At 32.5% G+C, this 22,067-nt stretch overlaps 1 protein-coding gene across 2 annotated transcripts; it reads right to left on the reverse strand.

Annotated features, from left to right (window-relative positions):
* Window positions 1-18,172: 18,172 nt before the first annotated feature.
* LOC139523180 (uncharacterized) lies at window positions 18,173-21,343 on the reverse strand. 2 transcript variants are annotated; one of them, XM_071316993.1, is made up of 2 exons: window positions 19,990-21,343; window positions 18,173-18,298 (listed from the first exon to the last, which is right to left on the reverse strand). In XM_071316993.1, exon 1 carries the CDS (start codon window positions 21,279-21,281, stop codon window positions 20,004-20,006), a length of 1,278 nt encoding a protein of 425 aa, XP_071173094.1. In that variant the 5' UTR covers window positions 21,282-21,343; the 3' UTR covers window positions 18,173-18,298; window positions 19,990-20,003. The 2 variants fall into 2 exon arrangements, with proteins under 2 accessions (XP_071173094.1, XP_071173095.1); XM_071316994.1 differs by having other exon boundaries at window positions 18,176-18,295.
* Window positions 21,344-22,067: the final 724 nt, after the last annotated feature.

The following is a 22,067-nucleotide window of genomic DNA, read 5'->3' on the forward strand; positions in this document are numbered from 1 at the left end:
ATTATTTTTATGACTTTGTATTTATTCATCATTTAATAAACTTTTATTTCTAAACATTTTTATATTTTCAAATATACATACAATGTGAAACACTCCACCATTTTATTTTGATAACGTGGGGTAAATGTACATGAGACACTATACTGTTGCAATACAATATTACTTAATGTCATTGAAAAACCTGAGATTCATTGATGCAAAGCTAGCATTCTCATAGGGCCCCCCTTTCATAGGAAAAAATTGGTTGATTAAATAGGGAATCACTGGAGTGGGTCCCTCCTAAGTTAGTCAGCAGCAGCAACCCCTTACCCCCCCCCCCCCCCCCCCCAAAAAAAAAATAGAAAAAGTTCTGGATCGGTCACTGGTATCAGAAATATACATGTATGTACTGTAGTATTTGAGACATAAGAAAAAAAAAGATATAAAAAGTCAAAATGATGGTCTTTTATTCTTTATAAGGTTTGAATGACTTAAATGGAAAGTTTCTAGAATTGTTCACTTCTCCTAGACATAGTGAGGTCTCTCAAGTAGCATATCATGACATGACTTTTCACTGTTTTGCTTCCATGTAGATTTCAAAGTGTGGCAACCCCTGCACCTAAATAAATCATTTTCAGTAGATACATATCTCTTTTTTCAGACTTTTTGATGAAAAGTTTAAACTAATATACAAATTAGAAAAAAGAAAACTGATCAAATTGAACCCACAACATATAATTGATCTCATGTGCTCTGGAAGAATAAGCAGATCCTGCTCCTTGTGTAGTATTATGAATGAGATGTCTATGTACCCTTTTCCTAGATATGTAAACACATGATTTTGCAAATTATTGCAATTGTGTGCTTTTAGAATGGAGTAAAATAGTGAAAAGGTATTCTATTGCAGAAAAATCAGCACACAGATATAGGAATGGTATGATTCTTAATAAAGAATAGATCCTGTGTCCAAGATTTGTTTTCTTGTAAACTGGTGTAAAATAAAAATATGGGTCAAGCAGTTATATCAATGCAACAAAACAGGATCACCAAAATCAGAGTGAGACATTCATATACCAGACCTTGGAAGTGATATAGCATTTTGTTAATGCTTTAAATGGTCATATACATGTAGCTCTAACATGTATTAAGAATTTGATGTACTAGGCATTGGGCATTCCTATTGAATGTTAATCTCAAGTTCTATAGAGTTAAATATGCCCCAGGGCCCAGAAACACTCAAACATGAATAGTTAGTCACAGTGTACATCACTTGATACGCATAATAAGGACAGACATTTATAAACATGTGTGAGTGTTTAGGCAGGCAATTCTTGTTGATTGGTACATGTACTTTTTAAAATTGACAAGTTGAAACATTTCAGATTTATAATAATTTACAGAATCAAAGAATGACTGTAACCATTACCCTAAAAATTGGCTTAAAACAAAGACTAGCTGAGTGCTTACACTTTGCACTTTTGCATGCTTATTCAGACAACAACTTTTGACTAACTGAATTTTTTGTTGTTGAAAAAAGGGGGGTAGGTCTACTTCCAGACAATGGAAGTTATTTATATGGACAAATTCGTTCATAGATTAAATCAGTTTCAATGTAATACATAAATCTCGCCCATAAATCTGTTATACATCAGCAGCATAATTAAATAACTACAGAAAATGTGATACGAGGTGTTTGAGCAAATTGTAAACATCAACAAATGACGTTGTAAAGCCTTCAACCACTCAACGTTTTAAGAAAAATATATTTAAAATCCTGAAAACATCATCACCCTTCGTTGTCTCAATCAATTTTGTGCTGAAAATCTGTAAAATATGACATAATTTGCTTGATTTTGCACCGAAATAACTCCCAAAACTTCTGAAAAATGTTGAATTTTGACCTCCGGTTGAAGTATTACCCCGGCGAGAAGAAATTCATGACTTCATGAACTATCATGAATGGTTCGTGAATGTTCATGAATGGTACATGAAAATTCATAAATAATTCATAAATGAAGGTTCATGAATTTAATTCATGAACTGTTCATTAAAAGTATTTTATGAATGTTCATGAAGTTTTGATGAATCACTAGCTGCTCATAAAAATTCATGAAATGTTCATTAAAAGTATTTATGAATGTTCATGAAGTTTTGATGAATCACTAGATGTTCATAAAAATTCATGAAATGTTCATTAAAAGTATTTTATGAATGTTCATGAAGTTTTGATGAATCACTAGCTGCTCATAAAAATTCATGAAATGTTCATTAAAAGTATTCTATGAATGTTCATGAAGTTTTGATGAATCAGTAGCTGCTCATAAAAATTCATGAAATGTTCATTAAAAGTATTTTATGAATGTTCGTGAAGTTTTGATGAATCACGAGCTGATCATTGGAATTCTTGAAATGTTCATCTGTCATATGCATGTGTTATGAATAATAGATGATTTTCTGGATAATGAATAACATTTTATCAAATTTTATGAATGAACTATTACTCAACTGTCATTTGTATATAAATTGAGGCTGCAGGAAAAAAAAAAGTTGGACCAAAAATTTAGCGGTTTAATATTTAGGCCAATTGCAAAATCCATAAAACAAAATTGTATATGAGTTCTGACAATGATTCAAGTTTGTTCAGCAATGTAATGTTAACTGTAATTTTCCATAAAACATCATTCACAGTTCTGTAATTCTAGTCATAAAATTTCTACAGACCCAATCACATTGTTGTGTAGTCACTACTTTTGTCCGTGAGACAGCATTCACAGTTCTGTTAAGCCAGGTTGTAAAATTTCCTCAGACATTATTGAGTAGTAATTTTTTAAGGCATATACTTCTATGGATTGCAACTCTATGATGACAGTTCTGTTATGGCAAGTTGTAAAATTTCTACAGATCAAATCACATTGTTGAGAAGTAATTTATTTAGGCGCTAATTATAAAAAAAAACCAGCATTCACAGTTCGGTTAAGTTGTAAAATTTCGGCAGATATTTATTTAGTCACTACTTTTGCCATCCTCAAGCCAAAGTTCTCCAGTGGTAAATAATCTATTTTGTCACTTCTTTTTTGGATTATGATTTTGAAGATTGTTATGATTACTGTTCGGTAATTTTGTTGTTACCCTTATTTAAAGTATTTATCGAGATACAGCTAGTCATACTGTAAACAAATACATGTACAAGTCTACTTGAAAACAGAATGTCCATATGAATTTGGCATCTTAGCAATGAAAATTTTCCCGTTGACTTTTGGATCTATATACCACAAGTTTTCTTCAAGTTCATTTACCAACAAAAGTTTGCATTTATCACAAGCGGTAGAAGTAAATAGATATTTTCCAGCCCTCAACTCCCCAATACGGTACTCTGTTAAATATAATGGAATTACAAGTGCAAATATAAGTTGAGTTTGTTCATGAAAAATAAAATATTTTACTGAACAAGCAATTCCACGTTTAGTTAAAAAGGTGTTGCAAATTCGTCTTTTCATGCGGGTATAAGAGCCAGAATACATTTTTTTACCATTTAACATTACCCTATCCACCTTTTTAATACAAGATGTATCACTTAATCCCAATTCTTCCAGAATAAAGTTTGTATTTTCATCCTTAATTTACTTCAGAGTAATCATTGGTCTATTACTATTAGCCTAAGCAGGTTAAGATTATAATTTAAATGACACATCAATAATAAATCACATTCCGAACTATTTTGGAAGTGTTGAAAAACACATAATTTAGTCATTGCCGTATATATATGCAAAGTGTTTGGTTTTATTTACAATACCGGTGGTACATTTTATTGTTTTAAAACTGGCAACACTGCGTGTGGGACTGTCACTGCCGTTACTGGTTTGCTGCAAGAAGTTTTTTTTTACTCTTCCTTTCCCTAAAGATGTAAATTCTGATTTTCTCCAAGGCCACAAATGTGTCTTTCTATTAATTGTCGTCCGGCATATAAATAACTTAGAAAAATATCAGATCAATGATAGATAGGCCCAACGACAGACGTTTCTCAACGTATGTACAATGTAAACAAACCTTGACCTCGTGGTTTTAATCGTACTGAACAGTTCGGCCCTAAAAATACCTTCCAAGTGAGTCCACTTGTTTATTCACATGCACCATGTGCCGTTTAAACTAAAGATTATTTTTTTATTATACTTAATAAAACTGCATATTAATAAATATTTGTTTGCGACACCCTTGATTTATTTTCATACTTCCGTTACGGCACAGATCAAATTCTGGCCGATATTATCTGGGGCGAGATTGTCACAGTCTCAACGTCAGCGTAAGTGCACTCTTGGGTAATACGTCACCAAAATGGAGATTACGCTGATGGCAACACGGAAAAGACATTTCCAGGCAGAAAGATTTCAGATAAGTGCATTACAAATTTAATTTAACATGACAGTCATGTGTATATTATTATAAAATATAATTTGTTGAGGAACTATGATTTTGTTATGGTTTCTTTGAGCAAAGCAACATCAGAAAGTCTGAAAGCATATTTGAAAATTTATTTTTAATTATATAAACAAAATGAATAAATGTTTCCACATATGATTATTGGTAGTTACCTAAAATTTATAGTTTTTGAATTGTTTGAATTGTTCTTTTGTGAAAATAATAAGTAGCCAGTTTTTTTAATCTTCAGGGGATAAAAAGGGGGAGGGTTTTGAAATGAATTTGATTCCTGAACAGCTTCTGATGTAGTGTATAAACAGGCAACAACATTTCAATTGAAATTTATTGCTTTAAAACATCTAGAACAATTGATTCTTTGTGGATTTTTTTTTTATACTTTTAGGTGATTGAATGATTAAATATCAAAATGGAGCTGCCAGTTTTGATAGTAAAACAGATTCCGTGGAGATTTCAGTTACATTTATTCAGCAATTCTACTTGGAAGAACAGAGACAACAAAATATTACAGAAAGAAGCAGAAACTTTACATGTATCCTTTTATATTATTATATCTGACGCATAGTTACTTTGCCATTGATATTTTATTGAGGAAGATGTTTAATACCTCGGAAGAAATAACATCACAATCTGTTACAGGAAAAAAAACTTCTAAATGTTCATTTGCTGGTCCAAGGCCACCAATGGACCAAACAAAACTTCATGTTATGAGTGACATCTTGGGGGCTAAGTATCAAGAAAAATTCTCGAGAAAACTAATGGTGGAAAAAATTCAGAACGTACAAAAGGTGTTGAGAAAAAAAAATTGTTAAGAAAGTTGACTTTCAGTTCATTAAAACTGTAATTGAATTGATATTTTGTTGCATCTTATCCTTCCTGCCATGAAAATGCAGAGATAAAGGTTTAAATACAGTGTTTTCAGCTTGTCCTGGAGGATATTCCATCCATTTAAAACACCCATTTTTCTCCCTCTCAGACAGTTATGTATAATTCATGAATAGTCATGAACATTTCATGAACTGTTCATGAACAGATTTCATGAATGGTTCATCATATCTTCATGAACATTTGATGAACAATTCATGAACTGAAAATCGACAGTAATGTTCATGAACTTTAATGTTCATGAACAATTCATGAACAAGAAAGGTTCATGAACATTTAAGTGTTCATGAACTTCAATGTTCATGAACAATTTATGAACAAAGTTCATGAACAATTCATGAACAAGAAAGGGTTCATGATCATTGTTGTTCATGAACATTTAAATGCTCATGAACCTTTCTTGTTCATGAATTGTTCATGAACATTAAAGTTCATGAACATTACTGTCGATTTTCAGTTCATGAATTGCTCATCAAATGTTCATGAAGATATGATGAACTGTTCATGAAATCTGTTCATGAACAGTTCATGAAATGTTCATGCATATTCATGAATTATTCATTATCATGTCACAGGGGTTATTATGTAAACAAGACTCAGAGTGACGGGGAATCCTGTACATAGTCATGTGCCCATATGTTTCTAGGTCACATTTATTTATATCTCGACCAATGAAAAGCTTTAGGATGCATTTGTGTCAGTTGTTTGTAGTCGTGGGGATTACCCGCGGTTTTTTGGAAATCAACGGAGGTAGTCTTTTGGATTATCATATTTCAATAACGGAGCACTTATTTGAATACCGAATTTGGCAGTCGTGTGACAAAATCTATTCTAATGAAAAATTAAACTCAAATACTGATGGATGATAAGTTGTTTTAATAGATTTATTGTCTGAAGCACAGGCTACGTTTTTGTTTACACGCTGGTTACAGCGCCACCTCAAAATTTTTAGATTATGTCCCCTTTCCCGCGGGACTACCGGAAGTAGCTCTTCAATGTCACTGGCTTTCCCGCTGTGTCTCTAATATTGGGATAGTTTTTATGCAAGTCTTGATTTTCACATACCGTAATTAGTTTAACAATGCAACATGTATCGTAAGCATATAATTGATTCACGTTTGCGCCCACTCATTTTCACCCCTTTCACTTTCACACCCTACATGTTCGCACCCAATCTTAATTGGTTTTGTGTTTAATAACTATGTAAGCAAGTGTTTTCTTATAAGTATAATTGTTGTCATTGTCTCAAAATAAAGTGAGACAGCAATTTTTTTTTGTGTTGAATAAATCTTAATTATGTTTTGGATAAGGTATTGCTAAAAATAATAATAATCCTGTCTAAATAAAGTGGTATTTTGTCAACGTTTTATTTTGTGTTGAATAACTCTTAATCATGTTTTGGTTAGTGTATTGCTATAACTTGTTTCATTGACTTGTTTCAAAATGAAGTGAGATTCTGACTATGTTTGTTTCTGCGTGTTGAATAAAATTTATCATGTTTTGGTTATATTAGTGGATTGCTATATTTTGGTTTCTATGTTTTATTGTTTCGTTGTTTCAGATCAATGGGACCAAGCTGTTATAAAAAACAATTATCTTTTGTGTTTTTTCCTTTAAAATCTTCAATGTTTTACTCATACCAAGCTATAAATACATTCAGTATTTACACCAAAGCAATTTAAAACAACAACCATAATTTTCCAATTATTCAACTTGAATTTGAATTAAAATTGGGCGTGAATGAGTAGAGTGTGAATGTGCGTACGTGTAGGGTGCGAAAATGTATTGGGCACAAACAGACCTGATGCCACACAGTCTGAACCCCCTTCTCCCACAAAATATTAAGTAAATAATCTTTTTGTTACTGCTATCAAAGGTCTAATGAAACTCAGATAGTTTCAAACATTTGTCAAAGAATTCTAGTCAAACTGGCACCTAGTTAAATTGGCACCTGAACGTCGTAGGAAGGCGTCCCAGAAAAATAATAAAATAGCCTTGCCAGACGTCATAATTATTTGGACTAATACATGAGATATTGTGTATTTTTCTGCATTATTTTAACCAGTTGAGCATTTTACAGGATTGTTGGTTTAATGCTGTTTAAACTTTACTGAAAAACAAACACCTTAAATTTGCTAATTATTTGGCATGAAAGTTTGATTTATTGAAAGGGACTCATAGTTTTCCATTTTATTTTAATAATTGACTTGTTTTTACAATTACACAAATTGTCTAATTGTTAAAACAACAGCTTTGGTAAGGGCTTCGTTGTTTACCTTTATACACTACATATTCACTTTCGTTTCGTGGTTTACCAAAATACACAACAACATATTCACTATGTACTTGGTAACAGTAATTAATTAATTGAATAGAAAATATTATATCAAATATTATTGGATGCCGAATTGACGTCGAATAGGTGCCGATTTGACTAGATGCCAATTTAACCAGGTGCCGACTTGACTTGTACGTTTCAATTCCTCTGCGATCGTTTGCGGTATTTTCTTGAGAAAACCTATTTTCCATCATCAAAGAGAAGAAGAAACTGCTTTAAAATGATTCTGGAACGCTTCATGATTGTTAAAATAAGTTTAATTCACTCAAAAACAATTTTAAAACTTGCGATTAAACAGGAAGTTTCCAAAGCACGTGTAAAAGAAGAAATTAACCGGTGAGAGTGGAAATCCGTATATGACAGATATCCCTATAGTACGACTTTGAAAGTAAAACAGTTCAATCCTTTTGTAAAACAATCTTTAATATACCTATCACATTAATGTTTGAATGGTCTTAAGCTTATTCAAACCATATAAGTCGGTATGAAACACCAAAACGGAATGAACAATAACCGATTACGTTTTGTAGTTTACAAATTCTAAAACTGGTTCCCGTCAAACTACAACACTTTGTTCGAGTGTAGTGGAATACAAGCAAAAACCAGTGTAAACTGGGTCCTGGCTGGTTTAATACTACACAATGATGCATAATGATAACACAAGCAGATTCCAGTTTGTTTGGAAAATAGGAAATACGAAACCAAGCGCGGTAGGCAGAGCAATGTAATGAAGTTCAGGTCGGCAGTTATGGAACAATGACTGCGTCATTTTCCAAAAACTAATTTGTTTCACCCTATGTCAACCCTCAGAAAAATATTAAAGGCATCGTTAAGTTCTAATCATCATGCACCCTTTTGTTAATCATTAAATGTTTTTCCAAATACTGTTGTTTGAGTAATCATTTTTCCATAGATATACATAACTAATCTAATTACTTGATTAGATCATTGCCAGATTACATTATAAGTACATGTAGAAAATGAGCTATTTATCATGGTATACAATTCATTGGTCTATTATTTAGTCCAAGATTATAATAAGAAGGGTTTTATGTTCATAAGACAACGAAAGACCCAGTCCACAATATGTAAAATGGGTACTATTTTGTGTTACCATTTTGTAAATGTTTTACAGAGCAAGTTCTCCAGTATCGCTCGGTAAATCCAAAGAGTAATCGATTAGTAAATCTTAATTGAGTTGACATCCCTAGTTATAAACCAAAAACAGTACTTCAACCTCCAGCATTTTATATTTAACCATAAGGGCCATATTTGTTGACAGACCAGAATAAAAAAAACACTAAACTTTTGAACTAGATAATACAAGTATCATCCATCCCAAGTTTGGTTGAAATATTTTCAGTAATTTCAGAGATCTTTGAAAAAATTAACAGAAATGGCCAATGATGATGACTGAAACAAAAGGAAGGCATTAGTGCACATGGTCCTTTGAACCAGGTTAGCTAAAATCAATATAAAAGAGCAAAGGTAAATTGAACTAGATAGAATAATATGGATGTTTACCTACTGTTGAAGACTGTTTATTGACCTTAAGTTCTTTTGTATGTTGTTGAGTCTAATTAATGTTTATACCTCATTTCCTATTGTTTCATTTCATGATTTCAGTTCTTTTTCAGAGAAATTAGTGTTTTCACATCTTTAGATATATTGAAGTATCAACTTTTGAAGAAAAAAATGTGCATATTGAACAAAATTAGGAATATACCATTAAGCAATTTAAAAAGACGAAGATTTATTCCATGGTGATCTATGACACAGATATTCCATAACATTCAACAAATCTCATTACAGCATTTATCATTGTACACCTTTGTGCTTCTTGAATAACAGGAAGCATAAAACAATGTATGACTGAGCTTAACCTGTTCTTTAAAGTTTAAATAAAGCAAAAACACTTGTAAAACTTATCTTTAAATTAGTCTTAGATTTCTTACACTAAAGCTCCTGATCTACAATCCCTTGATAGGGTTTTTTTCATCTGTAACATTTGCAGAACTGTCTTTTTTCTGAAAAGTGCTACAGCTATTGCAGCTATTGCAGCTAAAACCAATACTCCTATCACTATCCCTGCAATAGCATCACCTCTCAGTCCACCTTGAATAGTAAGAAAGGTATTATGTAATATGCTGCAAATTATGTAGTGATTAAGGTCAAGTGGGCTCTTCATCTTTTACATAAGCTTTGGATTTTACATATTTTGGTCATGAGCATCACTGAAGAGACAAGTATTGTCGAAATGTGCATCTGGTGCAGACAAAATTGGTACCGTTAATATTATTACTACCACGGGGTTAATGCCTCTGCTGGTGGACTGTTAGTCCCCGAGCGTATCACCAGCCCAGTAGCCAGTAATCCACTACTGGCATGAAAATACAGATTTTTTGTGTTATTAAATTTGCTGTTACAAAATGTTAAAAATTATTATAAATTAAGGAATGTATCTCCCTCGTGCAAAGCTCTGATTCATTTCACGGATTTGGCTATACTTTTTGGAACTTTTGGATTATAGCTCTTCATCTTTTATATAAGCTTTGGATTTTACATATTTTGGTCACGAGCATCACTGAAGAGACATGTATTGTCGAAATGCGCATCTGGTGCAGACAAAATTGGTAATGTTAATGTTATTACAGTATATAGGCTCTGTCTCAGCTTTCAGTAAAATTTTGCTTACAACTCTTGCTCAATGATTTAAAACTAGAAATAAAAAATAAGATGCTTCGCTGAGTGCAACCTTATATAACCTGATATTCATTAACATTCAGACTCCTATCAACCATAAGTTCTAACATCTAGACTCGTGTCAACCACATTTTCTAACATCCAGACTTGTGTCAACCATAACTTCTTTCATCCAGACTCGTATCAACCATAACTTTTAACATTCAGACTCGTCATGTCAACCATATTCACTAACATCCAGACTTGTGTCAACCATATTTACTAACATCCAGATTCGTGTCAACCATATTCACTAACATCCAGATATGTGTAAACCACATTTACTAACATCCAGACTTGTGTCAACCATATTTACTACCATCCAGACTTGTGTCAACCATATTTACTACCATCCAGACTCGTATCAACTATATTTACTAGGATCCAGACTCGTGTCAACCACATTTTCCAACATCCAGACGTGTGTCAACCATAACTTCATTCATCCAGACTCCTATCAACCATAACTTTTAACATTCAGACTCATCGTGTCAACCATAATTTCTGACATCCAGATTTGTGTCAACCAAAACTTCTTTCATCCAGACTCCTATCAACCATAACGTTTAACATTCAGATACGTGTCAACCATATTTTCTAACCACCAGACTCGTGTCAACCATATTTACTAACATCCAGACTTGTGTCAACCATATTTACTAAAATCCAGACTTGTGTCAACCATATTTACTAACATCCAGACTCGTGTCAACCATATTTACTAACATTCAGACTTGTGTCAACCATATTTAATAGCATCCAGACTCGTGTCAACCATATTTACTAGGATCCAGACTGGTGTCAACCATATTTACTAACATCCAGACTCGTGTCAACCATATTTACTAACATTCAGACTTGTGTCAACCACATTTACTAACATCCAGACTTGTGTCAACCATATTTACTTATTTACTAACATCCAGACTTGTGTCAACCATATTTACTAACATCCAGACTTGTGTCTTACTAACATCCAGTCTTGTGTCAACCATATTTACGAACATCCAGACTTACATCAACCATATTTTCTAACATTCAGACTAGTGTCAACTGTATTTTCTAACATTTAGATTGTATCAACCATAGCTTATCACATCCAGACTTGTGTCAACCATAACTTCTTACATCCTGACTCATGTCAACCATAATTTCTAACACTCAGACTTACTATTATCACTTTTTTTGGGTTGTTCAGATGATGAGGCACCAGTAACTGTAGAGTGAGTAGTAGGAGGTTTTGAAGATACTGTTGAAAAAAAAATATCATTTATAATAATTATTTGTATCAGCCTGTGTGGAATATAACTTTTCTGTATTAGGGGATTAAAATGTATTCCCCCCCTAAAGATTTCAATATCTGCTGTTTATATTACTGAAACATAATACTATATGAAAGGAAACTAGTTATATCAAGGTCTATGTACATCTTCAACAATGTACACTCTTGAACATAATGTACTAGAAAAAATTCATGATAATTTTTTTATTCTATTTTTGTTGATCTTGTGTTGCTGATCTTTTTATATATATGTATATAGTTTCTCTGTATCTCCTTTAGTTTTTTTTTCTAAAACACAAAAAAAGGTAAACATTTCAAGTCAGACCTGCTAACTTTTAAAAATCTTCATGGGGAATTAAGCGTGCAAGACTACCAGAATTTTAAGGTTTACAATTTTTGCAGTGTTTCTGTGTGTACTGTTTTTTTACTCTTAACATGGCTATTTCTTCATTTTTTTTGTATATTGAAACTGGAGGCTCTAAAGAGCCTGTATCGCTCACCTTGGTCTATGTATATATTAAACAAAGGACACAGATGGATTCATGACAAAATTGTGTTTTGGTGTTGGTGATGTGTTTGAAGTTCTTACTTTACTGAATGTTCTTGCTACTTACAATTATCCTATCTATAATGAACTTTGCCTATTAGTAACAGAGGAAATTATTTTGTAAAAATTTACCAAAATTTACCAAATTAATGAAAATTGTTAAAATTGACTATAAAGGGCAATAACTCCCTAATGTGTCAACTGACCATTTTTGTCATGTCGAATTATTTGTAGATCTTACTTTGCTGAACATTATTGCTGTTTAAAGTTTATCTCTTTCTATAAAAGTATTCAAGATAATAATCAAAAACGACAAAATTTCTTTAAAAATTACCTATTGGGTGAGGGGTATGGGGGCAGCAATCAAACAACCGGTGGTCCAATTCATCTGAAAATGTCAGGGCAGATAAATACTGACTTGATAAACAATAAAAACCTTGTCAGATTTGCTCTTAATGCTTTGATTTCAGAGTTATAAGCCAAAATCTACATTTTACCCTCTATGTTCGATTTTTAGCGAGGGTGGCCATCTTGTTTGGTTGGCTGTGTCACCATACACATTTTTTAAACTAGATACCCAAATGATGATTGTGGCCAAGTCTGGTTAAATTTGGCCATGTAGTTTCAGATATCAAAAATTTATGAAAAATTGGTAACAAATGTCTATAAAGGGTAATAACTCCTTAAGGTAGCACAATACAAAGACTTTTTACTTCCAATCCCCAACCTTTAAAATGCTGTAACTTTCTTAAAATTGCATATAAATTAATAAAAGAGGAATATGTAGATAGATAAAAGAATAATCTTTTAAATGAATGCAATATTTTTGTTATGCAAACATTATGTAATCAATTATTATGCAATTAGTGGCAAAATCTTGGTCAGTTCACTTGAATGAATGTAGCTCTTTCATCTCTGTAGCTACACAAGAAACTTGAATGTTATCTTAATCAGCACAGCAGGAGCTTCAAAAGAGTGTCTCAAACTATTGCTATTGTATTCCATTCTGCCATAAATTTGTAATTAGTGTAAACATCCTTACCACATAAAAGTAGATTATGTATGATTAGGTGTAAAATTTGATCTATCCAAAATCTAAGACATCCTTTTGTAGATAATGACTCAAGGAACAACATATAATAAAATCAACCTTCTAGGGGGATCCATGAAGAAGCTAATTTCAATTGAAAGTGGAAATTTGTTGTAAAATTTTGTAGACACAGTTATCATTATAATTGATTACATAATTGTTGTATAATACTAACATTGCATTAATTTGAAAGAGTAGTCTGCTGTAAGCTATCCATAGATACCACTATTACAAATTTTCAAGCGTTATAAAGAAAGTTACAGCATTTTAAAACTGGGGAATTGGAAGGTTAAAATCTTTGTATTGTGCTACCTTAAGTGGTCAACTGACCATTTTGGTCATGTTGACTTATTTGTAGATTTTACTTTGCTGAACATTATTGCTGTTTACAGTTAATCTCTACTATAATAGTATTCAAGATAATAACCAACCAGATGTTTGGCAGGGCGCAGCTTTATACGACTGCAGAGTTGAACCCTGAACAGTTTGGGCAAGTATGGACACAACATTTAAGCTTGATACAGCTCTGAATTTTGATTGTGATTAAATAATTGACACAACATAGGTTTCTGAAACAGAATGAATTTGGTCTAAGAACTTAAACTTAAAAATTTTTAAATTGGACATTTACTTATTTTATGAAAATATCATTGCTAGAAGATTCAAAAGATAACAAAGAAAACACATTTGATATAAAATACGTCAATGACCGATTGTCAAATATGGAGAGCGATGTCGAAGAGTTACAATGGAGATCAATGACTAACAATATCATTATATCCAGATTAAAGCACGAGCCGAATGACAATACAGAGAACACTGTAAGAGATTTTATCCGCAAAAAAACTTGGAATCCTCGATAAAATGAATTTCGTTTCTGTACATTGTTTCAGAAAGCAAAGACAAAATATAACCAGCTGCTCCGCAGGGCGCAGCTTTATACAACTGCAGAGGTCTACCCTGAACAGTTGGGGCAAGTATGGAAACAACATTTAAGCTGGATACAGCTCTGAATTTGGATTGTGATTAAATAGTTGACACAACATAGGTTTCTTACACAGAATGAATGTGGTCTAAGAACTTAAACTTAAAAACTTAAAAATTTTAAATTGGACATTTACCTATTATGGTCCAATATCCAAAATCTAAATACATGGTTAGATTCAGCATATCATAGAACCCCCAAGAATTCAATTTTTGATGAAATTAAATAATGTTCAATTTTAGACCCTTTAGACCTTAAAGGGATAATTCACGATTTTTCACTTTTCATCTTATTATGTTCATAATACCATAAAAAACATATTCACCAAATTTTATTTTGATATGAAAAGTAATATAGAAGAAAATTGGGAATTATTAATTTTTTTTCTTCCAACTTCCTGACTTATGTGACGTAGTTTAAGTCTTTAAGCATGCCGGGATTGAAATTAATCTCATTTAAGTCTTGTTCGTTAACCACATAATAACGCTATTTAAAGCGCATCGACGACTTTTGGTGTAGCTATTAACCAACGAAAAATAAGTGATAGCTACGCAACTTTTAAAAGTAGATTGTAGGATTTATGTGTGGATTTTTTATACGAATTTTAGTAATTAAAGTAAATAATACAATAGAACATTTTTATGATTTTTTTTCTACAAATACCTTAAACAAACATAGGAAACTGACATGATCGATAGTGTATTAAAACATACAAGTTTGTATTCTGACCTTTTTGCTTCATTCCATTGCTAGTGGAAATTAAATGTGTATTATTTTGTGACACTTAGTGAATGTTGAATGCGTAGTTAAACTCAAGGTAATTAAAAGATTAGCATTGTGTAACTCTAATCTTTTGATCTTCATTCGGTGAAATCTAGGCGTCACAAGTTCACCATTTTAGGTGTGAACAGCATTTCGTATGAATGACAGAGTTTGATATACGGGAGTCAGTTATAGTTTTAGATACAAAAATGTAAGAAAAAGAAATAAAATTAATTTACGGGAGTACTAAGGTCGCACAATAACTGGATAGCTGTTGTATATATTTTTTTATATTTATCATATTACAGCTCTCTTTTTAATGAATTTTGACTTCTGATTACTTTTGTAACGATAAAATACTGAATTATTTTGATTGAATAAATTTATAAATAAAAATAGCCTTCTAAATACGAGTGTATGAACTAAGAATTGTACTATTTTAAATTAAAATCGGCAACCTTTAATATTTCAAACATGAATAAATTTATTAATAAAAATAGCCTTGTTAGTCTTGTATTATTTTTATTTTAGTTTCTTGTGTACAATTTGGAAATTAGTATGGCGTTCATTATCACTGGACTAGTATATATTTGTTTAGGGGCCAGCTGAAGGACGCCTCCGGGTGCGGGAATTTCTCGCTACATTGAAGACCTGTTGGTGACCCTCTGCTGTTGTTTTTTATTTGGTCGGGTTATTGTCTCTTTGACACATTCCCCATTTCCATTCTCAATTTTATTCTAAACACGAGTGTATGTTCTAAAAAATGGACTATTTTAAATTAGAATCGGCAACCTTTAATATTTCAAACAGATCATTAACAATTGCAATTATATAATTTAGTCCATCCAAAAGCGATCTTCATTTATCTATTTAGGAATTTTTAAAAATGTTCTCATCAAAATCTTTTAAATCTCACAACGCATGAATACTTCAGCTATTTGAAAAAAAAAATGTTTAAAAAATTGACAGGAAATTTAAGAATCTTCTTGGAATGGTATCGAAAAATTAAGAACAGATATTCTTTTCAAGTGTGAAAAACATCAACCAAATTTATTCATAACCGGGAATGTCCTTATCAAAATAGTTTTCGTCTCACAATGTATAATACTTGAGCCAACGATGTTTAAAAAAAAGACAGAACGAATTTAATGTCATCTTTTCATATTTTTGAATGTACTTATAAGTCTGTTTTAACTGGCAAGAAAACCCCTAAAGCGGACAAGCAGTTTATTCTTTAAATTGCTATCATTGAATATCAAGAAAGAAAATAAATTCTGAAATTGATTTGAAACTTTAATACTCAATAGTTTTACTGGAAAATATTCACATCCCTTTGGGATTATTAGTGTACGTCCAGTTGCATATAAATTACATGCATGTCGGAACAATTGTGATGATGCCGAATTTCTTCCTTTATTTGAGAACAATCTAATTGATATATAAATCCTAATTTTACTATGTCCATAACTTCGATGAACCAAAGCAAGTTATATATCGACCTGTATTTAAATCAAATTGGTTCTCTTCTTCTTTAGGTATACAATAGTCTATCGAAATTCGATGATTACATACTGTTAGCATACGTGGACTAATCTATTTACAAAACTTTTACCCCAATTTACACAAAATGTATGTTTCTTTCTTATGTTCAATTTCCAAAACTAAACGAGACTTACCTTGGTAAAAGTTGAAGTTCAGTTGGAATTTAACGTAGTCATCTTTAGTTGTAGGGATCAGATGAGATGTTCGTGCGCATGTGTAGCTTCAGTCTTCAAAGTCGAAGGGTTTGTGCATACAAAAGTACTAAGTACAACATCACAAAAAAGAGGGAGGGATATCGGGAGGGCATCTGATCCCTACAACTAAAGATGACTACGTTAAATTCCAACTGAACTTCAACTTTTACCAAGGTAAGTCTCGTTTAGTTTTGGAATTTAACTACGTCATCCCGTTTCCGGGACCAGATGAGACTTCAAAGAGCACAAGCCCTGAGATAAGTCAAAAAGTTATATTAAAAACCTCCAAAAAAAAAACAACAAATATATCCCTCCTATATACAAAGTTCATTTACAAATAAAGTTCTATGTACTCAGAACAGCTCTCTGAAAACGTTGTTCATCTGACTCGATCGGCTTCTTGTAGAATTTAGCAAAAGTCTTTTCACTGGTCCAACCAGCTCTTCGTAAAATACATTCCACAGGAATCAAATTATGGAAAGCCTTAGAAACAACTGCTGATCTAGCGCTATGCGAAGAATAAGATTTTAAATTAATTCCTGATTTAGACATCACAGTTTTGATCCATCTGCTAATTGTTTCTCTTGAAACGGCTTTAAACGGTTTCACATAACTTATAAAAAGTTTCTGACTATTACCACGAGCTTGAGCTGTTCTCATCAAATATTCTTTTAAAACAGTAAAAACACACAATCTCCTATCTGGAGGATAAGCAAAAAGTTCAACAAAATGTACATTAAACCCAGGTCTATTCTGTTTTAATAAACCTGAATAAAACAAAGTATAACTATCCTTTCCTTTAACTAAATTGTCTAAACATAGCAAAAACAACGACTGTGTCCTACAAGCCGTGGATAAAACAATTAACATTACTAACTTCAATGTTAAATCTTTCAACGAAATATACTTTACGGGAGATAACTTCCGTAAAAAATTAAAAACTTTAGATACGTCCCAAGTTTCACTATATCTAGGTTCTGAAGGTCGCAAATTATAAACACCTTTTAAAAATCTGATGATTGTAGCGTTAGAGCCAACTGTCACTCCATTAAACATTATTCCTAAGGCTGACAATGCAGATCTTGCACAATTTATCGTACTATAACTTAATCCTTTATCAAAAAGCACTGTTAAAAAATCTAAGACTTCATTTAAAGCTGGTTGAAGTGGATCAATTTTCCTTTTACTACAGAAACGGAACCATTGCTTGACATAAGTTGAGTATTGCTTTTTCGTACTGTCTCGCCAAGACGCCAAAATGATTTTGGAAGCCTTGTCTGAAATGCCTTGGTTTTCCAAATTTTTCCTGATAACCGACAAGCAAGAAACTTTAACTGATTGTGAAGAGGATGAATCTTTTCCGTTCCTGGAATGGACAGAAGTCTTTTCTTTCGAGGCAACATTTTTGGAAAGTCTATCAACATTTCTAGTAAAACTGGATACCATGCCTGAGTCGGCCATAATGGTACAATCATCAGAACCTCTGCACTGTCTTTCTGAACTTTCTGTAAACATCTACTAATTAGAGAAAAAGGGGGAAAAAGATAATAAAATACCTCATCAGACCATAAAATACTAAAAGCATTTACAAATACTGCCTCAGGGTCAGGTTTCCACGACGAGAAACTCTTAACTTGACAATTTAATCTAGAGGCAAATAAATCATGGTCTGGAGTACCCCAAATCTCCACTAATTTATGGAAAACTTGCTTATCAAGCATCCACTCTAAATGATCGTCAATTTTTCTTGATTCAACATCTGCAGCGTTATATTTACCAGGAATATGTTCTACTGAAATCCATATATTTCTTTCAATACACCAAACCCACAAAAGTTTGGTTATTTCATTCATTTGCTTGGATTTTATACCACCCATATTGTTAACATAAGCAATTGCACTAGAATTGTCACAAAAAATCTTCACATGTATATCTGAATAATTTTTACAAAAAGCCTTCAGAGTATAAGAAATGGCTAACAATTCCAGAACATTTATGTGATAAGTTTGCTCAACATCATTCCATCTTCCTTGAATTTTTTGGTCTTTAAATAAAGCACCCCAACCTTTTAATGAGGCGTCAGTTGTCATAGAAAAATCTGGATTTTTCCTATTAATGACTCTTTTCTGACAATGTAAGTTTTCAACCCACCATTTTAAATCTGCTTTCATGGCAAATGTTATAGTCATATTTTGATCAAAATTCCCAAATGAAAATTTTAAAGCCTGAATCTTTTCAATTTCTAAATTTCTGTAATATAAATGACCAAAATCCACAGCTGAAAGAGTGGATATTAGCAAGCCTATAACATGGGCAACTAACCGTATACTAGCTACGTTTTTCTTGATCAGATTCTGACATTCTAATACAATTTTTTCTACTTTTTCTTTTGGCAACACAACTGTCATAGATACAGAATCAATAATATTGCCTAAAAAGACAATTTGTTTAGCAGGCTTGAACACAGATTTTCTTTCATGAATTATAAAACCAAGCCACTCCATTAAATCATTAGTATTTTGTACATTTTCTATGCACTCATCTTCAGTATCTCCAAGCAAAAGAGAGTCATCAATATAAGCTACATTCATATAACCAAATTGCCGTAAAGTTGCAAAAACAGGCTTCATTAACTTTGTAAAGATTCTAGGTGCTGATAGCAAACCATTTGGTAAACAGGTATATTGAAAAATAGTGTTTTTCCATATAAAACGTAATAGTTTCTGATGTTCCTCTGCTATAGGAACAGAATAATATGCATGACGCAAATCAATTGAACTGAAAAAACAATTTGGTTTCACCAATTTTAAAGCCATTTCAAAAGTGTCCATCTTGAAATGATGGGGAATAATAAATTTATTCAATTCTTTTAAATTAAGAATCACTCTATGCTCATTTGTATTTTTCTTTGGAACTGTAAAAATTGGAGATATATATTGATCTGTATCAAATTTAACTTCCACTATTACACCTAATTTTTTCAAATTTTCTATTTCGTCATTTATAATCTTTTCCTGGCCTTTATCAAAAATTCTTTGATATGGTGTGAGACTTTGAGTGGGTATTGAATTATCAATAAATTCAAGGTGACAGTGTTCAACTGTATCCAAAATAAATTTATCAGAAGTAATTTTTTGCCAGTTTTCAACATAATTTTTCAATCTACCTGCTGTAAAAGGTTTAATATCAGAGACACCCGCTAAACTTACCTGTTTAGCATAATTTACTTCCTCAGGAAACTTGGAACACCTCTCAAGTTTTTTGAACCACCTTGATCATTTGAATACTGGCCTCTACCGCCGTAACCACGGCCTCGACCACCTCTGTATCCACCACGACGAGACCCTGCACGGCCTCTACCAAAACCTCGTCCTCTACCAAAACTACCTCCTCGAGAAAAACCATTTCCTCTACCTCTTGCATTATTATTATTATTTAAATTTCGACCAAGTCTGTTCATGTCTTGAATTTCTTTCGACTTTTGATGGACATTGTCACCATAAAGCATGTCAGTGAAAGGAATTGAGGGTGAACTTAAATGATGATATTCAGGACTTAAATCAAATCTTTGATATTCCTTTCTTTTTATATTAGTCATCTTGTTATATTGTGACAGTAAAGCTATGGAATCAATCCCCAAATCTATGCAAGACTGCATTTCTTGTTGACAGTCGTCACCCAATTCAGATTTTAGTTTGCACAACATATTTAATAATTTTGTAATGTTACATGATGCTTTAACAACAGTCTCTTGATGTTGTTGTATGACCGAATCAAAAGATCTAGTTTGAGGAGAGAGTAAATCCCAAATGAGCTGATTTACTCTAGTCCTTGTAAGAGAAACACAATTCTCTGGTCTAGCTACTGATTTCATCAGTTCATTGTATTTTTCATCAGATATTCCCTCACGGAAAAATTCATTAACCGTGTCAGCTAAAGTGTCATCTACACTTGTATCAACATTATCTTTTGACCTATAAGCTTGAGCAGCAGCTTTAAAAACATTGTCACCCTCTTTGTCAACAGTTTTTTGTTTTTTAGCTGGAGGTTCTGCAACCTCAGTATCACCAACATGATCATTATTGTCATTATTATTTTCATCATAAACCTCAGGGTCTGCACCCTGGCTTTCATCGTAACCCTCAGGCTCAACGTAATACAATTCGTCGACCATCGACTTGAGAGACGCAAAATCAGTTTTTTGGGAACTCTGTTCCTGTTGCATGTTCTTCAGAACTGAAAAAACCTCAGCTAAAGTGGGCTCTTTACTAGCTTCGCCAGTATTTTGACTCAGACCTTTAAGTCTTGAAGCAACAGTTCCGGCCTCGCCGGAGCTGACAATTTTTGCACCACTACTACAACTATTTGTATCGTCATTCTTTGAACGAGAATCATCACCGGATGATTTTCTTTTAGGATTTTTACCTTTTGCCTCATTTGAAGCACTTGAACCTTTCTTCAAGGATTTTGAATCAGTTTTCGAGAGCATGGCATCCGCCATTGTTTACACCAAAAAATATCAACTGCCGTAAAACGGTCTATTTATCGTAAATTTACAACAGAGAAAAATATAAAAAAAAAAAAAAATTAATATAAACAATAAACCCCTCGAGTTTATTTACATATTAAACAACAAAAAAAAATAACTACCTCGTAGTTATTGTGATAAAATATTTCATTATAGAAGCTACAATTACAGACCACGTCTGCCTTCTATGAAATAAAGCTACGAACTGAAGCTACACATGCGCACGAACATCTCATCTGGTCCCGGAAACGGGATGACGTAGTTAAAGTATACATGTATATATTTTAAATTGCGCTAGTTTCGTAACTTTCTATCCAGGCGTATGAAGGAATCGTCAACAAGTGCGTACATTTTTTAAAATCAATATTTCTGGTATGTTCCAATCTGTCCTGCACTTATATTACATTTTCCAAAATTTACCCTTGGAAAATAAAGGTAAAAAGATTTTTATTTCATCAAATCTTTTTTTTGGGGGGGGTTTAATTTATATTTTTATAAATAATATTCTTTACACCAGAAGTGTTATTTATAAACAAGCGTATGAGTTTAGTATGACTAATGACTAGTATGTTATATCACTTTCGGACACGCAAGACAGAGATGTATATTATACACCTGATAGTTCAAAACAGAAAGTTATAAGTTACCGACCGTGTACACTGATCAATACCTGCAGAAGTGAAACGATGCATGAACTTGCAAGCCCGACAGGAAATCGCTTGAATACCTGGACGTGTCACCTCACACCCCTCACAATAC

Source organism: Mytilus edulis, chromosome 5, assembly GCF_963676685.1.
Source record: "Mytilus edulis chromosome 5, xbMytEdul2.2, whole genome shotgun sequence".
Lineage (NCBI taxonomy): Eukaryota > Metazoa > Mollusca > Bivalvia > Mytilida > Mytilidae > Mytilus > Mytilus edulis.

Bases quoted from the DNA above. Each gene is read 5' to 3' on its own strand.
- LOC139523180 (XM_071316993.1), bottom strand. From the start codon at position 21,281: ATGGCGGATGCCATGCTCTCGAAAACTGATTCAAAATCCTTGAAGAAA.